Source organism: Semicossyphus pulcher, unplaced genomic scaffold, assembly GCF_022749685.1.
Source record: "Semicossyphus pulcher isolate SPU_LCO1_2020_fin unplaced genomic scaffold, fSemPul1.0.p SCAF_13, whole genome shotgun sequence".
NCBI lineage: Eukaryota > Metazoa > Chordata > Actinopteri > Labriformes > Labridae > Semicossyphus > Semicossyphus pulcher.
The window spans coordinates 9,043,973-9,065,320 of NW_027211637.1; the positions used below are offsets into that span (position 1 = coordinate 9,043,973).

At 40.1% G+C, this 21,348-nt stretch overlaps 1 protein-coding gene across 1 annotated transcript in view; it reads right to left on the minus strand.

The window, feature by feature from the left end:
• The window catches only part of celsr3 (cadherin, EGF LAG seven-pass G-type receptor 3), a 109,140-nt gene that overhangs the window by 54,065 nt on the left and 33,727 nt on the right, over positions 1-21,348 (minus strand). The window contains exons 3-8 of the mRNA XM_069660050.1: positions 20,982-21,270; positions 5,489-5,711; positions 2,008-2,123; positions 1,072-1,160; positions 763-777; positions 143-300 (exon numbers count right to left, since the gene is read on the minus strand). Coding sequence (XP_069516151.1) covers positions 143-300; positions 763-777; positions 1,072-1,160; positions 2,008-2,123; positions 5,489-5,711; positions 20,982-21,270 — 890 coding nt within the window. The remainder of the gene's footprint in view (positions 1-142; positions 301-762; positions 778-1,071; positions 1,161-2,007; positions 2,124-5,488; positions 5,712-20,981; positions 21,271-21,348) is intronic.

A 21,348-nucleotide genomic window follows, 5' to 3' on the forward strand; every position in this document is an offset into this window, starting at 1 on the left:
TATTACTTTAAAGTCAAGTGCATTTTATTATTACACAAAAGCAAGCAACTGCCATCACACGTCATCTTTACTGTATTAAACTGGAATAATAGGTTTCAACACAGAAAAGGAAAACGGAGAGCTGAAAGAAAGGTACACTCACTTTTTGCTGCTTGTCTGTTTCCCCTGCGCCGCACAGCTGTAATTTCCCAGCTGCGTACCGAAGCGAAGTGACAACGCAGTATCACAGTCGTCAACGCTCACCACCGCAATCTTCTCATCTGACGGACCCTGGGCCTCACCTGTCATACTGCGCTTGGGCTGAACGCATAAACACACACATACGCAAGATTGAAAAAGAAGTCCAAATAAAAAATAAACAAAAAAAACATCACCCCAGACAACATGCAGGAAATACAACAGCATTTAGTTATTCTAGAATTTATATACTACAGTCATAGACCAAACTAGGCAACTTACAAACTAAAACAGTTTAAATACATCAGAATAAGCACAGAGCAACACACTGTTACTGCACATCATGTTAGAAAGGAATGGGAAGAGTGTGGGAAAATAAGAAATAACAGACCTTGCATATGGGTAAAAAAAGTAATGGAGAAAATCACATAAAGAACACTCTCATTCTTCACCTACAGTCTGCTGGTGAAATAAAAAGAGACAGGGAGAAACCAAGAGAGGAGAAAACAAAGGGAAAGGGAAAGGAAAAGGAGAAAACAAAAGAAAGAAGTGTGTATGTGCACCCTGACACACACTCATACTCACATAGCGTGTAGCTGGCTGAGGGAAATGAAAGAACATGAAGAAAATTAAAAGAGATGTGCTCGCGAATGTGCATGAATGAAATGGTGACTGACAAGCTAACGCCCTCTAAACAGTGCAAACACTTCAGCTCAATTCAAAGGGCTTTGTTGGTATGAAGGCTGAGATGCTGTTCTGCAGACGCATCAGAAGTACAGTACAAATAGTCACGAGTAAAATGTAGAACTTCAAAGGATTACTCATCAAGCACACTTTAGAAACACAAACTTAAACATCAAAAGCAGGATGAAAAACCAAAATGTTGAAACCCACCTTGTTGTAGTAGTGGATGTGAACAGTATGCCAGTTGCCATCGCTCACACCGCCAGGCAGGAAGGGACTCACCTGAGTGGATGATTCACCTGCAGGCAGAAAGGTTTGTGTCAAAACATAAGCAGGTCAAAATAATAATTCACTGATATAAAATCAGATTTTCATTAACTCCACATATATCTGCTTTAGTTTATTTTTATTGATTTTATTTACATTATTATATTGCTAATCTCTTGTTCATATCCTTTCATTTTCAGCCTCACATGTGGGCATGTACCAAACATACTGTGGATACCACATGCAAACATTAAACCCAACTTCTGTATTAAATATTATGTCTGACAGGACCATAAATGACAGCAGTTAGTTGTTGAGGTCCCAATTGTATAGATAGATATTCTTTATTGTCCTAAAAGAGGTGTGTTTTCACAATTGGCACATGATCATGATCACTGATTCTGTTACGTCACTTTTTGAACGGTCAGCATCGTAAAGAAGCAAGAAAAACAGCAAAATATGAAACTCTGAAACTCGAGCTTAAATGCTGTAATTACAATATACATTTTGTTTCCTGCCTCAGCTAGAACTGAACCAACTAATACAATTTTTAACATAAACATAATATGATAGCGGTGGTGGATCTCCATGTCTGCAGCATAGACACAAATAAGATCTCACATCTCAGCACCAGAATTGGTTTTGTCTAAAGTTTACTGCTTGTCCGAATCCTAAAACTGTCAAAACCATCGCCAATGCATGTCTAATTACAATCCATAACATGATCTAATCCTGTTTCTAATCTGTCACCAAAAAAATGCGATATGGTCCTTATAAATATAGAAATAAAGCAACAGACATGCACATTCATGCATAAATATATATATATATAGAGAGAGAGAGAGAGAGAGAGAGAGAGAAAGGATTTAAAAAAGATACCTGTGGAATATTTGAGCACCACTTGTCCTTCCTGGATCTCCAATGCGATGAAGTCGTGTTTCTCATTGAAGCGTCCATTATAGAACAGAAGACCGCTGTTCTCCAGGGTGGCAAAACTACAAAATGCACACACACAGAAAAACATGTCCATGAATACCATACGCATGATATACTGTAGGTGTTATTGTATTTCTACTGTTTATATTTACTATGTTTTATATTTGAAGAAACACAACAAAAAGAAGTAATTCTGTAGGACACATTCGTATGTTTTCAGATGAGATTCTTAACTCGGGCTTAATAAACAGTGCCTATGACCCTGATACGGTGAGCCACAAAAGCTTATTTCACAAGGCAAAACAGAAGTGACTCTTGCATGCCTCCTCGTACAGGCTCAGTATGGAAGAACAAGAGGTATTCAAGCCATAGTTAATAAACCACATTGCTGCAGCCTCCAGCTGCTCAGAGTCATATAATAATCAGTTTTCTAAAGCAAGGCCAGGGGGACGTGCTGAGGCCAAGGCTGCCATGTTAACACGGCCTGATCAAAAGAAATGTTAATTTTTTTTGATACTACAGCACAGATGACAAATCTCCTCTCCTGGCAACAAGATGCAAGAAGATCCCCACTGCAAGAAACACACTTTTAAAAATGCTTTCATCCAACTTAATGCCGTGCTTGATGCTTTGGTCTCAACTTAAGTCCTTAAAAAAACAAAATTCCTTCTTATTCTTATTACTGTGGAGAAGACACATTATCAATATTTCAATCCAGATTCTATATATAATCATGTTATCTGAGAATGTTGTTTGTTTCTTAAATAAGCCCAGGGTCATTCAATAGGGGACATGTGTCTTCTTTGTGTGGCTCTGCAGTACTTCTAACAGCACTGAGGCATCCTAATCTCGACGTTTGCTGATGCAATCTGTACAGGTCATCTGATGTAGCTGAATAATACTGTAACCTGAGCTTTAATTGAGGAAATGCAGACTGTAAGTGGAGTCCTGGAAAGTGAAGATGACAGGAAGCAGAAGAACTATATAAAGGCAAAGAGGCATATGATATTTGTTGAAGAAGTCTGTTCTTGCTCGTGTGCTGTGAGTATTGTTTGTGAAATTTAAACTGCATTAGAACAATCAAACATTAAATAAGTTTATTCAATGTTAAGTGACTTTTTCTCTCAAAAGCAATAAAGCATATCATTTTTCAGCTCAGTGGGTATTTACAGCTTCAAACAAAGCTGCAGCACCCTTATTGATAAACTTCCACACATTCCATATTTGCAGCGAGGTCGTATCTATACAGTCACAGCCGTATACAACAGAGCCATATCATAAATCATACTTTCTCAGACAGAGTTACATCTACAAAAACTTGTGAAGCAGAAAATATTTTGCAGTGGAGAAATAAAATGCTCTGAGAGAAAGTAAGTGACATGAATAATGATTAAGTCCTGTTTGGCCCTGATGTGAAAATCAGGCCAAGAAATGTAGCTGGCAGCAAACAGGATGCTAAATAAAACACTCACGTCAGGGGAAGAGGGCTGACAGTCACTCAGAGTAATGGGTATCTACAGTTGACACTACTGAATTAGTCACCATGAGATAACATGAAAGTAACCTTACAATAGAAATAGGATCAAGGGTTTCACTGTCTTAACAGATAAAATATATGAATGTGGTGTCCTAGAGATAGCTACAGAAGTAAGAGTTAGCCTTACAGACTGAGACTGAATTTGGAGTTGGTGGATCATGTCTGTGAAGGCTCTCAGTCACCCAGGTCATGGTCTTTAGAACTAAAGAAGCCTTTTTGATGAGAGGTGAAAGATCTTCAAGAACTTCAACCAAGTCCAGCTGCCTTTTAGATTAAGCTTTGAATTGGTGGAGCATGTGGAGCATACAGTATGTTCTGTAGAGCTGGGTGATTATCAATTACTTGTCATGTATAGAAAAACTTGCAAAATGAGAAGCCGCCACCTCTTTCCTGAGTTCCTACAATACAAAGTACCAGAAGAGTTGTCCACAAACGCAGGTAAAATATCAACATGTTGGCCTGCCCTAACAAAAGTGAGGATTTTGTTCCCAGAAGAAATACCACACAGTGTTTCTAAAGTCAGTTGTAACTAATTACAGCAGCCCGACTATTCCAGCACCTCAGACAAATGCAGGTGGGTGAGTGGCAGAAGTGCATGGCACAGCCAGCATCACAAGACAGCAGCAGCACGAAAACACCTGCTGAAGAGCGGGTAACATTAGCGACATAACTGTTCCTTACGAGAAGCATGGATCCTTGGAAAAGGCATAACAGAGGTGGTGGTGTTGCACTTTACCAAAGATGTGGATTTTTTTTGCACTTACATTATCATTATAGCACATTCATAAAATTAATAAATTTTAAAGACCAGAATAATCCCTTGTCTTTTGTTTGTTTTAAGATGGAAGGTAAGGAAGTGTCTAAAAATCTGAGACATAGTTTTTTAATCTCGCCAAGCCCAGAAAAAAATACCATGTCCACAAGGTCTCATAGAAACCACACCATGTTGGCAACATCAGCCTAGCAACAACCCCATGGGTAAAGTCACCTTAGCAACTATGATTAGACGACATCACCCATGGCAACCATCCCATCACCCTGCCTGACCACTTTTAAGGACCTCTCCAGAGTTCCCTCAGACGACCACTCAGTATGAGGAGCGCCGAGCAGCGGAAACTATGGTGGTCGAGCAAGAGACAGACAAAGAACCAGAAGTGAGGAGATGATCACGGACCCACATGCCTACAGGTTGCATTTAGATCTGACACAAGCTTGGTTTTAAGCATCAAAAATGTACAATTCCACTGCTTCATTTATGTTATTAAAAAGAAAACCGGCATTAATTTAAGCTTTTACAAATCAATGCACAAACTTTGAAGACTATTTTGGGCTGGTATATGGGAGATTAATTTCTTGAAAGTATAGATTTCTGACGTCTGCAGCATTTGCCTTTGGAGCCTTTGCTGAAACAGACAATACTGAGATAGGAGAATACGGGGCGATAAGATGTAAGATAAGAAGCAGGAGTGGAAAGAGAGATAGAAAAGGAGATGTTACTGAAACCAGTAAATTGATGGATGAAAGAGGAGAGAGAGGAGAAACCGCACTTCTCACTGGAGTAAGAAGTGTAGGAAGCAGAGAGGGAAACCATGAATAATGGGATCGATCTCTTAGATGGAGATGAAATAAATAGATTAAAGCAAAGACGAGAGAGACTCCATAAAAGGAAGAGAACAGAGAATCAAAGAGGAGTGCTTATGGATCTCTGTGTGAGTGCAACTGGATGATGAGAGATGGAAGCTGAAAGACAGGAGAAAGGAAAGCAAGAAGGTGGCCAAAATAGCAAAAGAAAAAGAAGGCAAATGAAATGTGAGTAGCAGATAGGAGATGCAATAGCAATGACAAAACAAGAGCAAATAAAACTTTTTGATAAGTTAATGTACTCACGTTAACGAGATGGACAGGTGAAATCTCTGCCTGAGGCCCCTGAACATGACGAAGGACTTGGGTGGGAAGGAGCGGGCAGTGACTGTGCAGTATGGGCGCTCGTAGCCTCCTGCAGGACACTCACAGCGGAAACCTCCACCTGAAAGCTCCCGACACGTCCCTCCATTACGACACACACCTGGGACACACCTGCCCTGCCGCCGGTCAAACTCACATCGGTCACCTGGGGGTCGAAAAGGGAAAATAATTACATATTGCAAACTCTGCTGAACATAAATTCTAACAATCATTCGGGGAAGCCAAAAATCTCAGCATCTGTTAAAGAAATAAGTGACTATGGGGGCTTCAACTAACTATGTGAGCGTGTGCTGTGGGCAGTAAGAATTTTACTCATTTCAATTATAAAAGTCCCCTTTACAAGTGCAAGCTGGTCAACAGGCTTTATCTTACCTAAATGAATAAATAATATAGATAACATATCATTTCATCACATGCACATAAAATATGTACCTGACATTTAAACATAAAGACACAGCATAGTTTTCCAAGTAATTAAAAGGAAGATTTTCCAATCAGTAGTTGGACAGTTTTGCCATTTGGTGCTTGTTCGACAGACACATAAGGCAATTAATTTTCATAAGCTCTGACCTCACTGAACTCATCAGCAAGTCATTCAAAACAAACACATGCTGTGCAACCAAGCATTGTTCAAACACACAGAGCTGAACTTTAGATTCCAGTCAAGATCCAGAGAGTTACAGGCTGAATTTAAATGAGGTTAAAGATAAAATGTTGCTGTGATTTTAATATTTTACTCATTAGGCTATTTGCATGGCAAACTGTAAGTTAAATGATGCATGAAAAGTAGGAGAGGCTGAATATGTACCAGACAGTGCCATAAAGTGTGGACCAAAAATGTTTTCATAACCCTGAAGCAACTTGTTCGAGCAAATCCTCACTGCTACTGCCAAACAAAAGAATCAAACATGCATCTGGTGCACTGTTGTTCAAACTAAGACTAGAAATGCAAATGTGACCCCAAGACCTTTATCACTGCTGAGGTTGAAGTTACGGATTAAATTAATAATAAAACTCTGCCCTAAACCAACCAACACAGGGCACTATAGGGATGAACGATATATCGCAATTTCATCGCCATCGATAAACACATCGCAAAAGACTGCATTTTTCATCATGAATTAAACAAACTATTTCATGTACACTAGGGATGGGCATTTCAAGCAAAATTACAATTCACTATTCACTCGGAACTATTCAACCATTATTCGAATACATAAGGACAGAGAGAGACTAATTTACTTTTTCACAACTCATCGGTATTGTTTCACCCTTAAATGAGACAGTTGTTGTAGACGTATGATATGTTAGTTTTGCCTGGCTATTTTTTCGAAGAAGTTCCACACAGAACTATTTGATGGCTGCAGAAGTCTCATTCGCATTTTTCACGGGTTCCAAATCTTCCAGCTCTGCACCCATTTTACCGGTACCTGGCACCGATGCTTTCTTCTTCTTTTGTTATTTAATGGCAGTTAGCAAACAGCTTTCAGATGCGCTACAGCCACTGTCATGTAATGGTAATGTTGGCTTTAGTTTGATAACGGCTGAGTTAAACACTTAAAGATCCTAAATTTAAGTCAAAGCAAGCCCAAGTTCTTTTTGACAAAGAGGCCATGAAATAAAAGGAAATGTGATTTAGGGCATGTCCCACCCACTTTTGCGAGTTACACGGCGCACAATCTGGACACAAACCGAGGCGCAAGGCGCAAAGAGGTTGGCTTAAGTCTTTGGATTATTCATATGTGTGTTTTCGGCATAACATGAATTAAACCAGAGTGTCAGCTGTCATTCCCTTTAAGAGCCAGGTGCACCTGCAGGCAGGCATGCTGCTATTTACACAGTGGATTTCAGTCATACTTCTTATATATACTGGACTCGGGCCGGCATATTTAACTTATTTCCTTCCACTGTTCCCCTGTGCAGAACACACACAGGTCACTGTACGATATACAGTATGTCGAAGCAGGGATTGATGTTAAAGCGACTGAAGCAATCCCACTGTCCAACAGAAAGAGACACGCTTCATTTACGCACAAGGCACAGCAGCCTTCTGTACAATAGGGCCCCTTATGCGTTTAAAGAAAAGTTATATGCAAAAATGATCGTGCTACATGAACCGCACAGGAGTTGATTATGTCTTTTGGATATTTTGACAAGTTGCACATTCATAAAATGCAATCAGCTATTCACAGTCAGTGTGGATTGAGGGCTTTCATTAGGCTTGGAAAAGGTTATGTTATGTCACTTGAGAACCTTCTGCAGGTTTTGAAGAAGGCTACTTAACCTGAGGGTCTTGAGATTGCCGCAATCTATGAAGCAGTGGTTCTTTCTGTGTGTCAGCGGCTTCAGACAGAGCTGCTGGCTTTCTTCCCTATCAGGCAGTGAACTGCATTCACCACTTTAGATGTAAATTACTACTTGATTAGATGGTGGAAGCAGTAGGGTGCTGATTCCTGAGGCGCAGGAGAAAGAGCAACTGTTATAGAGGACTTACCTTTATCATCCCTCAAAAGACCACTGAATATAAAAACATGAGAGTTGACAGCGATAGAGAATCTCAGTGTACAGTATTTTGAAGGGATGTATGCAGGAGAAAAGGGGGAGAAAACTCCTGCAGACTGCGATTCTGCTGCTTTAGAAGTGTGTGGAAAACAAAAAACAACACAAACAAATCCGCAGACGAGAATAAACACAGATTTGGCTGCCAGTCAAACAAGCGCCCGTCTGTGAGGGTCTCGAGAGGCATAAACACCCACGCAACACAAACACACAACCACACACACATATGCATAAATACACACAGACTGTATCACCCACATAAAGAGGTATGTAGGAGTAGACGCTCACTCTCTCTTTTTGGCTTCATCCTTTCCTTGAGCATATTTGGACACACACATTGTCTGACATTTAGCAGCTGCACAAAAAAACACCCACACCCAGTGCCCTTCATATCAACAGAGCAGACAGGGTTTGAAACTAGCCTCAAGACAGATGACTCCTTAAGGACCCTATTTAGAACCTGCTGACGGTCCCAAACACACACACACACACACACACACATACATACATTGTCAGACAAATAAAGAACAAAAATGAATACACATTAAAAATTAATAGAATACACATTTTACTTGTTCCTCAAACAGTATCTCTCTCTCACTCTCTCTCTGTTTCACACGCGCACACACGCACACACATACACACACACACACACACACACACACACACACAAGGATCATTGCCCCTGCCCCTGAGGCTGTCAGGTTTTATCATGTAGCTGTTTCTGTTGGCACATTGTTTGCGCTGCTTTTAGATACCTAAGTACCCACTGGCACAGTCCTCACATCAACCAGACGCACACACACACACAGATAAAAATGACGTACTGCAGTTCTAAGTCAATAGAAACCGTCATCCTTCCTCATGATCATTTGGATACAAATATTATCTGACAAACACACAGTCAATAAACAGCCACACATACACACCAGAGGGCGAGTCATGACCACACATCAAAAATGCACACACACATAGACAGTAGGGGAAAAGATGTAAGAGCACACACACCATATTTAATACATGCTTTGATATTGACTATCTGTGACATGCACATCAAACAATGAAGCCCGCAGTAGGATGTATGATGTGATGAAACACTCAAAGCTTGTACAAAAGTCAAAGGCTTAAACAGCTTGAATTACCCCCCTTTCCTTTTCCCCTTCAATTCATTGCTCCGTCACCTATCTATTGTTTTCCATGTGAGTGATTTCAACTGTTAAAATTGAATGCACTCAAATTTGAAGACAGCGATCCAAATTAAGCTTTTATAACACTCATGATTCTGCCCTTGCTGCCCTCAGAAGTGGGTCCCTGCACGTTCTAAAATCTTTACTTGCTGATTGCTTCCATCGTTGTGGATCAATCTTTTTGTCAAACTTTGATACTTTCTAAACTTTATAGTACACCATACCTCATTTCCTTTAACTGACTCACTCCAGAGAGTCATCCCATATTCAAAGAGCTCCATCCACCAAACACTCTCCCTATTACTTTACAGTAATGTACTCCTTTCATTTCACCTTTTATTCAAATCTAATTTCTCCATCCATCACTCGCTCACTTTATCACAGTTTATTCATTCTTCTATATCGCTCTTTCTCACTCAATTTCCCGACACCACCTCTCTCCTCGAGCCATAGGCGGGCGATAACTGCCATTTATTGGCTGACAAACATATTCTCTCACACCAGCAAATCACCCTGAGGACACACACAGCCAGACACCCGGTCACACACCCAACTCAGATAACAATAGCCCAAGGACATTCAGATGATCACATCTGTCTGTCCTTGTTTAGCTTTCTCTTGTCCTCTCTCCCCTCTCACATTAAACATATACTTCTAAGCAAGTGCACAGGGAACCAATTAAATGGGGAAACATGCAGACAACACACACACACGCACACACACACACACACACACACACACACACACACACACACACACACACACACACACACACACACACACACACACGTTCTCTAACACATCAAAATTTCAGTTTGTCTGTAGTGCCCATTCATCCATACAGACCCTCTCATTAATATTAAAATAAATAAATAGACATTAATACTCATGAATTATGCGCGTGGTAAGACCTAAACACACACACACACCCACACACCTACAAATACTCATGCTGGTTCATTACGCACACCCATTTGCGCACAGGTTGACAGACAGGAAGGAAATAAATTGATGACTGAAGAAAGACGGGAAAACAAAAAAAAACACAGGCACACACCTCTGCATGCACATATACAGTACAAAAAAACACAACTGCAGACAAAAACACACAACACATTCACACAAAGCAGACTCTCAAACTAATTAAAGTAGAGCAGAGCAGACGTGATCTCAGACTGACTCAACGACTCAGTCTCTTTATTCTCGGCTTTGCCCAGACGGTGTGGAGGCGCCCACTTTCTCCAGGCACTTATGCTGGTACGCAGTGATGGAAAACACACACACACACACACACACACACACACAAATAGAGCTAGACAGAGAGTCACTTAAAATGTGTAGTTCTTCATTCAACTCAGCGTTCAGACTCACATAGACACAAAGGTCAAGCCAATACTAAACAAATGGTGAGCGTCCGATTTAAGATAGCACTTTAAAATTCCAAGCACATGTATGCACTTCAAGAACACACACAGATGGTTTTTAATGAACCCAGACACACAAGATGTTGCTTTATGCATAGGTACAGACTAACAAAGAAGCACACTTGAGCTCATCATACACACATCACAGTGTGGAAAGCAAAAGGGACGTTTCCTTACAAACTGCACTCACACAAATGTTCATTGTATTCTTCCTCTTTGTACAAAAACATTGCATCTTTTCCTATTAAGTCTTTGACAGCTGCAGCTACTAGTTGCTTTTTAGATATAAATATAATAACTCTATTATCTAATACATGATTAATTGTTATCATTTAAACTATCCAACAATCCAAGGGCTAAAACGAAATTTTCAATTAGCTGACTATTTGTGAACTATTCAACAGTTTTTTTTTTACATACCTTTTTTTGTCCTACCAAAAGCCAGTCCAAAAATTCATTTTTGCGATGTTATGACACAAACAAAGCTTCCGAAATGAGAAGTTGGAACATAATAATCATAATTTGGGTCTCGCTAGATATCCTTTTATTTGACGCTAACTCTTAGCTAAGTAGCAACTGATACCAATTCTTAACAACATAGATAAGTAAACTGATTAGAAATACAATAATTTCCTTCAACTGACGGATCAATTAATAAGATAATTTTCAACACTGTACTGACAAGGAGGTACTAAAATTAGCTCCACCATGAAGAGCTGCAGGATTAAACAACTGCTAACATAATTCTTGAGTCAATTTTTCTGGTAAAATTTCTGTTAAATTCATTTAAGGAGGCTTGTTTTGTTATAAGGTAATTTTACAATGCAGTATTGCTGCTTTTTAAGTAGATATCAGCACAAACACAACCCCAAAAAATGTCCCACACACTCACAGGTGCATTTGAAAAACAACTGAGTCGTCTTTGCTCAAATCTTGCTTTGTTTGTTGAAAGCTGAGAATTATTTCCATTCTCCTCCTTCCTTTTTCTTCCTCTCCTTCCTCCCTCCTCCTCTTACTGCCCCTTGTTACTTTCTCTTTTGCTATCATGCCCTCACCTTACATCTCTATTAAACACTCCCTGCTTTTACTGCTACTTTATCCTTCCTTCCTTCTTCTCTTTCCATACCTTGCCATTTCTCTTTTCTTCCTCAGTACTTCCTCTATGCCTGGCTTAATGCATTCACACCACCCCTTCATTCACGCAGATGTTTTATTCATCAAAGCCAGTATTATTCAGCCACCCCCCGGCATCTTAGTTTGCTCCGCCCTACCTCCCACCCCATCGCCCCCCTCCTTCAACCCAACACATGGTACATCCCTTGAGGCCAATACACTCCCAGTTCCTTCCCGCTTCTCCTTCCTCTTGTCTTTCCCTGTGTAGATCTCACTCTCACTCCTTGATGCTTTTTTTCCTTATACAAGCCTTCAATAGCGATACAGATTTTTAGCTCTGGGTAAAATGAGTCACACATGTAATAAGAAGTAGTTATCTTTAAGGTTTGACAATTATTAATGATGCGTTTTGCTACTCTTTTAATTTTCCATGAAACAAGCCATATCCAACGAGAGCTCCATGTGTTGCTCTAGATACTGATGATACCTGTTTCTTAGGAAAAACCCTCTGATGAACAGCTACAGTGAATTATAGTCATTTAAACGTGAGTTTGCTTCGTTCCACAGGCTCTCTCAGCTTTTCAGTCTAATAAATGATCAAATCCCAGTAGTAAGACCCTCATGGCTACTATCAAATAGTGTTATTAGTTGTACCATTTTTAACAATTGTCTATTGTATTTAGCAGCTTCACAATTTGGTTTGCATGACATCTGCACTACAGTTCGTCTCTCTGCTGCACATCTTAAGGTGGCTGCACACGGCCCAGACAACGCCCAACTCACCTCAACATTCTAAAGTTGCTGGTTGCAGTCTTTATAATGTTCTGAAAACCAACCGCCAGCTCCTCACTGCCCAGACATTAGCAGGACAGACTTTTGTTGCCTACTTTTTCTTATTCAAGTTTTTGCTTTATTTTACATGAATGAAGGTTGTGCGTACTGACGATCCGCACACGCGTATTGGCTAGTTGTCAAGGGAACGCACTCTAAGAATGTTGGTGTTGGTTGGAGTTGGTCGGCATTTGTCTGGGCAGTGTGCAGCCACCTTACAGACAAATAAGTTGCACAATAAATACACAATTAATAACTGAACTAAACAATATCCCAGAATAAACCTTTAAATCTAAAGTGATTAAATGATTCTGAACCTAACATACTCTTTGGAACCATGATGCAGTAAATGCAGTATCATTTTGCACTCTACTTTTAGTTTAACTTCTTGTTCTTCATATACCCCCCATGTAGTCTCTCTCCTTCAGTTCCTTTACTGACTTAACATCTTCTCTCTTCCTCCTAGAGAAATCGGTTTTATTTTTCTGTGCTTGTCGATGCCACACTGTTTCTTCTAAGCTCCACTTCTCTCACACTTTTATTCTTACTTGATGTTTCTAGAAGTCTCTTTACATCTGTCTTTTTAACTTTCTCTCCTCACCCTGCAGTAAGTCTTGATAAATTATAAACATTCCAGAAATGATCTGACATGCATGTATGGCTGTAGTAAGCAGACTTTGATGGCACAAAAATTTCATTTTTTCTTCATTTGCTTGAACATATTCTTTTCATCATTTACTTTTACCTCACCACATAATAATGTGTAACAAGTAACAAGTGTAAAAGGGAAAAAAGGTCAAACTTTTAGAACATAATTCCAGTATTTCAGTATTTGCATAAAGTCAGTCTCTCTGATAAAAGTTTAAAACTGTCTATGTCTATCTTGTGTACATGACTTCAAGACATCCTGAGTTTCTTTCTCTCTCTGTTAGTAAGTATACCTTTCATGGTCAAAAATCATACTGTTATCCTACTGTAGCGACACAACAAGTCGAGGTAATGGTTAAGCCAGAAATTACTAGTATTACTAATTACAGGGAAGTCTTGGAAGACTGTGTGTATGAAAGTATCAACTGTTGCCCTAATAGCACAAGAGCATGTCGTACAGTGTGATTCCACGCACCGCATTAACTTTTAATTCTTAGCATTTCATGCATATCTACTATAAACACCCCAGAGGGACCTGATGAACTTGTATTTGTACATTTTCTTCTTCGCTTCGTCTTCCTTTCCCTCCCCCTCGTTCTCAAACTTATCTCCCCAAAACTAATTTAGTCTCTTCTCCCTCTCACAATGTTTAATGCATTTCTCCCACACAACTCAGCAAATCATGTCCCCTGCAGTGCATTTTTTCATACAACATGCACATTTCCAAATCATGTCTATAATGAATTTGGATGTCTCCATTTCCTTTATTTTCTATCATCCTACACTATCTTTGCTCATTCCAAACCTCATCTTAAAGCTAAGCGGTCTCATTGCTCTGGCTATTTGCACCACTTACTGTTTTTTCACTCTCCGAAAGGTAATTTATTCTCTTTTCTTGTCCCCTTGCTCTCGCCCGCTCTCTCTCACACACAAACACCTCCAACAGACCTTTTTTAATTTCCCAAAGTAGTGAAGACAACTTCACTACACACAATCAATAAAACACACGCCTTATTCACTGTTGCACTTTTCTCAGCTAATTTGGTCCCATTCTTACACATGCCAGACACACAAACAACAGTTTACTCTATTGATGACCTCTGGAATTAATGTCACTGACACCCCTGAATCTATTCCATACCATTATCTCTCTCCTGTTCACCCAACCAGCCTGGTTTTATCTACCCACAGAACTGTGGCCTCATCGCTCATCCTCTCCTAGTTTCACTCTGTCCTTAAAGTGTTTAATTTTTTTGCCTCCAGCCATCCTTTTAAATGTCTCTTTTCTCCTATCTTGCATGGTATATCCTTAAATAACCCACCATTCCTTTATTACAGTGATAATATGTCATCTTTTCGGACCTCACATGTATTTTTCCTCAAGAATTTTAACTTTCAGCCAAAAGCTTGTGTCTGACATCATTTCTCTCTGAATTGTTCAATTCTCCAATTGTGTCTTATCGTTCCCAAACTAATTGAGTTTTAATTTGGCTCTATTATCTTCTCGGTGAATGTGAAACTTTAAATTATTCCATTCTCTACACTGCCCTACACTGTATCTGTGTTAATATTTGTTGCGGTGTTGAGATTAATTTTACAATAATTAGCTTTGGAATGCCTCTTATATGCTTTACTGTATGATACATGCTATCAGTGAAAGGCAAATTAATGAATCCCTTAATTTAGTTCTCAATTCTTAAAAGACCTGAGTTAAACGTTTTCCAGTAAGATGTTTTGGTTAATTACATTTACCCCAGAAAAAGTAAATAAAATATGTCCACCTTAAAAGTTGCCCATCAGTTAGAGTAAGATCACTCAGTTGCTTCTGTTTTACAAAAAACACTCAGCCCCAAGAGATAAAAAAACTTGATTTCTTTATGTGGGAGTTGAAGTTGCTTAGTATATAATTAGCTCTGATTTCATGGCTCTGTTCTGCCATTGGACATTTGTGCTGATGTATGTTTAAGACAACTACCTTGTGGCACCAAAATAGCTTCGATATTCCCAGTTGGACTTCATCCGGTTCCAGATGTTTCTGTTCGGATGACCAATGATACTTAAGCCTAAATACTTGGTGTGTATATGTTTTTGACACGGCAGAACAGGAATGTGCCATAGAAGAGTGTTACGGCTGCTGTCCATGGTGCTGATCCTGAAGCTGTACTGTACCTCAGCAATATATAGGCCAGTAGGATTGACCTTGACTGATCAGAGTAAGGACAACAAGGTTTCAGTTTAAAACTCATCCTCTGTTGTTGTTTTGAGTAGTATAGTATAGTATAGTATAGTATAGTATAGTATAGTATAGTAGATCTACTTATTGAGCTGTGGATGGATGAAAAGAAAATTGAGAAGGTGTACCATGAGCTGTGAAACCTTTGAGGGACTTGATTTCTATATATTGTATATGTATAATTTTCAGGGTTATCTCTCATGGTTTGCCTTGAGGCCATTTGATCAGCAGTAGGACTGAGTCATGAGCTAATATCCCTTATGGATTATCAGTGTGTTTCTATGTTTGTTTTACAACCGGAGTGGGCGTATGTCTTATCTGTTATGTGTTGTTTGCTGTGACTTTTCTTACATATGTCTCTTTAGAAATATTGACATCGTGCATAGAGGTAGAAACTAGCCTCCACTATTGGGATAAACAAAGTCATCTAATATAATCTACCTCGCCCCACCTATTAAACTCAAAACGCATTGTTGTTCCAAAAACCTGGTTGTTGGAGAGGCTTACACCAGTCTCCCTTCTGTCCAGTCAATTCTGGCTCATGTAAACGATGTGTTTAGCAATTCTATGTCCATGGCCGCTTCATTATCACCTGTTCATTCTGGCAGTGGTTTTCCTTGTTTTTCGTGTGATGGGTTAAGCAAAAAAAAAAAATTAAATATCATGTGGTGGTGGCTTTTTATTGTCTTCTTGATACCTGCTCTATACTTTCGAACGCATCTTGCCAAATATAATCTAGGCTTCTCTTTCATTCATCCCATCCCCCAAATCACACTTCCTTCTCTCTGTCTCCCCATTTCTTCACTCTATGTCTTCCTTTAACGGAACTAATTTAGTCTCACAACTCAAACTTCAATTTCATCTCACATAAAATTTCTCTCTCCATCGAAGTTACTCGCTCCTCTTCCCTTTCCCTTTGTGTCCACACCTTCAAAGAGCTTATATTCACTTATACACGTACAATGGCGTTACTCCACGCATAGTCTTAGCTACCTTAAGCTAATTTGCCCTGTATGTGTGATCTGTTTCCTCTCCTTATCTGCTGGATTACATTTCTCGGTGTAACAGGCATATCTGCTTTATCACATGCAAAACTAATCTCACCTCTGCCTACCGCATTTCTTCTCTGTCTGTTTCTCCTTCTCTCCTCCTCTGCTTCTCAGCTTTCCTCCGTGTGAAGTACATATCACTTCCCTACAGTCAAGCAATTTCATTTCTACCTGTCTTCTCTCCTCATGTCTCCCCATTTTATCTTCTCACAGACTAATTTAGTCTGCATTTATGCTTCTCTCTGTCCAGCTCCCATCTCATCATTGCATCTCTCAGTTCTCCATGCATATTTCTTGTATTATATCTTACTATAATCTGCATAATGTGCATTTCTCTCTATCACTTCTGAGTCAGTGTTCCTCCAGTTTGTGAAAACGATCATATAGCTTCTCATTCTGTGTGCTGTTCTCTCTGTCTCTCTCTCTCTGTCCACAGGGAACTTCTCTTTATACAACTGAGGTCTATTTGTTGTTTTCATGGTTAATAATTGTTGCACATTCATGTCAGCATTGCACTATACAATTTTCTAAGAGAAGTGAGTGAAAGGTTAGAAATATTAAGCACACATCAAACAACTTTTAAAGCAGTTTCAATGTTGCAAACAATTTTCCAGTGTCGAAATAAAATGACAGTTGTTCTCTAGTTCGGGGCGTAATTCTGTCATCTGGATCGTTTGATGTGAGGTGGTCATGAATAAAACTCAGAGCCCCTTTAATCTTTTTCTGATCTTGACTTCCAATAAAATCAAACCTGTTTAATATTATTTAACAAAAATTTGAACATTTTCAACAACCCATAGGTGTGTTCTTTCATTTCAACCCCATGCTAAGGCTGGGTTTTCAGTACAGAGCTGAACAGTACATGATCCCAGCTGATCCAGAGTTTCATGCTGTTTTCTACATCTCAGTGGATGGCACCATGCAGGTAGTGTTAACGTGTCTACACAGCAGGGTTTACTGCCTCTTGTGTAGAAGAAGTTTGTTACCCTCGTTCAAAGTAGCAAACCTCAGTTATCCTCGGGTTAAACGTAGGTTTTAGAAAAGGGTTAGCCCGAGGTTAGGTGTAATGTGAAATCCTTTGTGAGTGTTTGGCTTGTTGCTTGTGGTGGTGGAGAAAGTGAAGAGGCTAAGTCAAACCCTTAAAGTTAGGGTTAGAAACCATGAGACATTCACCTGCTTCTGTAATACAAGTACACTTAAATAACATAAGAGGGGCTGAGTCAGCGTTATATTTAAAATCTCTCCTCAATATATGCATTTACTGGAGGGCTTGTCCTGATTCTTTTTTTGAAGTTGTTATTTTCAAATTACCTAATTTTTTTCTTATTTGGTCCAGATGAATGTTTTATATGCTTCTTCTACCAATTAAAAACTAATTTGAGGAAACTGATCCACACCCTTCATCAGGAGGTTGGATGCTATTCCCATTCCCATTTTACAATTCATGGTGATTGAGCTATTTTTACATCTTAACATCTGCCTTGTGTGGCCCAAAAAAACATGAAAACAATTGTTCACAAATCACATGTGACTCAGGTTTGCTGAAAGCTTATTTTCTAGACTGAAAAATATTTTTCCATCAGTGGAAAAGGGAAGTTTCCAGCCTCTGTCAAACCCCGGGCTTAGCGCCTGCCTGTGAGAGCAATCCATAGAGTCTGAGGGAAAAGCAATTCAAAGCCACAAAGAGCGTATGAAGCGATGGATGAAGGCTGTTGGATGGAAAAATGAAAAAAAGGAATGAGGGAGAGAGCAAACTTGGTTGGGAGATGTCTGGAGATTTCTGTGTGTTGCAGAATCAATTCGTCCCTGTTTATTCGTTTTCCTCCTCCTCCTCTTTTTTCTCCCGCTAGCCTCAGGCCTTGACAAGACACCGCAACACCCGACGCCTACGCAGGAAAAGCACAACACCAACAACCCAGAATCCATCTGATTTCCCTCGCTCTCCCCCTCACCTCTTGTCCTCCACCTCTCTCTCCCTTTCATTGCTCTCTGATGTCTCTCGCCCCATTTTCCCCCAGCAGCCCTCCTTCCATGTTATTCTCTCTGAATTCATTCGTCTTCCTTGTATCTCATGTTGCTGTCAAACCCGTCTCCTCTTCGTCATTGCCCTCATCTCTCCTGCTCTGCTGTTTGCACTCGTCCTCTCCTGTTCCATCTTTCACTCTTTATTTTCTTATTTTTTTCTTTGTCCCACCTTTTCTAACCATCCTCAGCTATTCTCTCCCCCCTTTTTATCTCCTATTATCAATTATCTACTCCTCCTATCTTCTGTCATCTCTGTCTCCTTCCTCCCCAATCACCCTGTGTGAACAGCGATCCTGCAGGTTCATTGCATGTCACACTGTGCGAGATGGGTCCAATAAAATCCATGTCTAAGTGTTACTCAGTGTGAGGGATGTCAGGGTGTGCATGAATGTCTGTTGAATCAGAGCAGTTAGCGGAGGACAAAAATACATTCAGGCAGAGACACCTAATTTGTCATCCAAGCTTAAGCAATAGCACTGGTTTAACCTAAAAAGTTAAGCTTACAATGTTTCAGTGGGAATTTATTTTGAGTCATATAAAGTCAAATTGTGGTTTGTAAAAATTTGGTCCAGAATTTCCTGTCAGAATTTTGATGGAGCCTGTCTTTGGTCACTAAAACTCCAAATCCGCCATGAGTGGATGTGTGTCACAGTGTCAGCATGGACCAACGTTTCGGATTGACTTTTAAAAAAAGCAACACAGGCCAACCTATACCTGTCTGTTATGCTGGGGGTGAGAATCTCTCTCTCTATGGCCAAGCTGAGATTTGAATTCTCTGCCATCATTACCACACACCACACAGTGGTTGCATTAGTTTGTTTCAGCTAGACTAGTTCATTATTATCATAGATGCTCCGTAACGCGCGAGAGAGCCGTGAGAACCCGCGAGACCTCGCGAGACAGCTGCGGTAGAGCAGATTTTTTTCACATATATCCGGTTTTTTATTACAATTTGGTTATATTTGAATTTAGAATGTTTGTTGACAGCCCTAATCAATAAAAAGAGTGTATTGCAATATATAATTTGTTAATGCTGCCAGTTTGATTTATAACAGGAGCTGAATTATCAGAAAAGGTCTCCCCTTCTTCCAAACAAAGGGACTTGGACCAGCAAAAACACTAAAGAAAGGAGTTAAAAATTAACGCAGGATGTCAGGAAGCCAAGAAGAGGAGCTCACTTTCTCTTTCGTGCATCCTCGCTCCACTTTTATCTGCTTGTTGACACTATTTCTGATGTCTAATGTGCTGTTTGGATCCATTTTATATCTATATGGATGGATCCATACATGGATCCAGGGAGAGTAGATCCATGCATGGATCCATCCACATAGATCAGAAATGTCCATCTGTCTATTTATCAAAATGTCCTGCCTCCCTTATCTCTTCTGACACCGTCTTTCCATCACACTCTATTTTTTTCTCATTCCCACCCACTTGCTCTCTCTCTCTACCTCAATTTCTCCTTTGCTCATTTCCTCTTCCTCTTTTTATCTCTACCTCTTGTCTGTCTCGGTGGGAGTTCTGAAAACACTCCATCTTACTCATGAAAGAAAAGCGTTGCTTTACTCCCCCAGCTATCTTTGATTCCAAATAAAAGGCAATCTGAAATATCCCCCAGACACCCACTGACACTTATAGCATCTATCCTATCCTACCTCCACTCAGTGGCTTGAAGAGCGAAGCAATGCAGTTGTAAGAAGGGGCAGAAAAAAATGGAAACAGACACAGAGAGAGAATATTAGTCTAGAGTATTGGGAAAAGGTAGGAAAGAATAAAATGTGTGTTAGAGAGGGGACAAATTAGTCTGGTGACAGTAAAAAAGACAAAGGAGTTCATGGTGGCAGCAGTGATGGTGTGAGAGAGTGTGAGAGAGTGTGTACAAGACTAAATAACAGGTAGAGAGCTGAGGCGGAAGTGCTCCCAGGAGGAAGAGAGAGTGTTTTCTTGTTGTTCAGCTCAACATGACAAAAGAGCGAAAACAGAGCAGATCAAAACGGAAACGCTCAGTCAGTCAGTTTAAGTTTACCTGGGCAGAGTTAAAGACTACACCAAATACAAACACATAAATGCACACACTGCGCCCCATCCTTCCCTTTCAACTGCCTCTTTACTCATGCTATTCCTCTTTTTATATAGTATGTCAGATACTCACAAACCAACCTGTTAATGTGTTAAACATAACAGACGTATGCCTATCCTTCACACCCAAATGTAAACTCACAACGCCTGCCCTGAGCTTTCAACGTTTCCAAAGATACCACATTTTGGAATTGGCACATAAATTTGTACAAATTAAACTTTTTCCATTAAACAGCTTTATATATGCATAGTCCCATTCCTACTCACCAGTGAAGTCTTCACGGCAGATACAGGTGTACCCTCCCTCTCTGCGGGCGCACACCCCTCCGTTCAGGCAGGGGTTGGAGTAGCACAGGTTGATCTCTGTCTCGCAGTAATCACCCGTGAAGCCGACTGGGCAGCGGCAGCGCAGGCCTGCAATCGGGTGGATGGGCCGGAACAAGATAGAAGGTGACGAGATGAAGGGGGCAGAGCTGTTGAAGCGCAGCACTGAAATGCACTTCATGTAGTTCTGGCAAGGCTCACGCAGACACACATTGTCGTCGAATGGTAGAACCTGGAGGGATTGAAAAGAAAAAAGGAAAAATGTAAGTAGTTATTTCGAAGAATGCTGTGTTTACTTGTAAACAATATA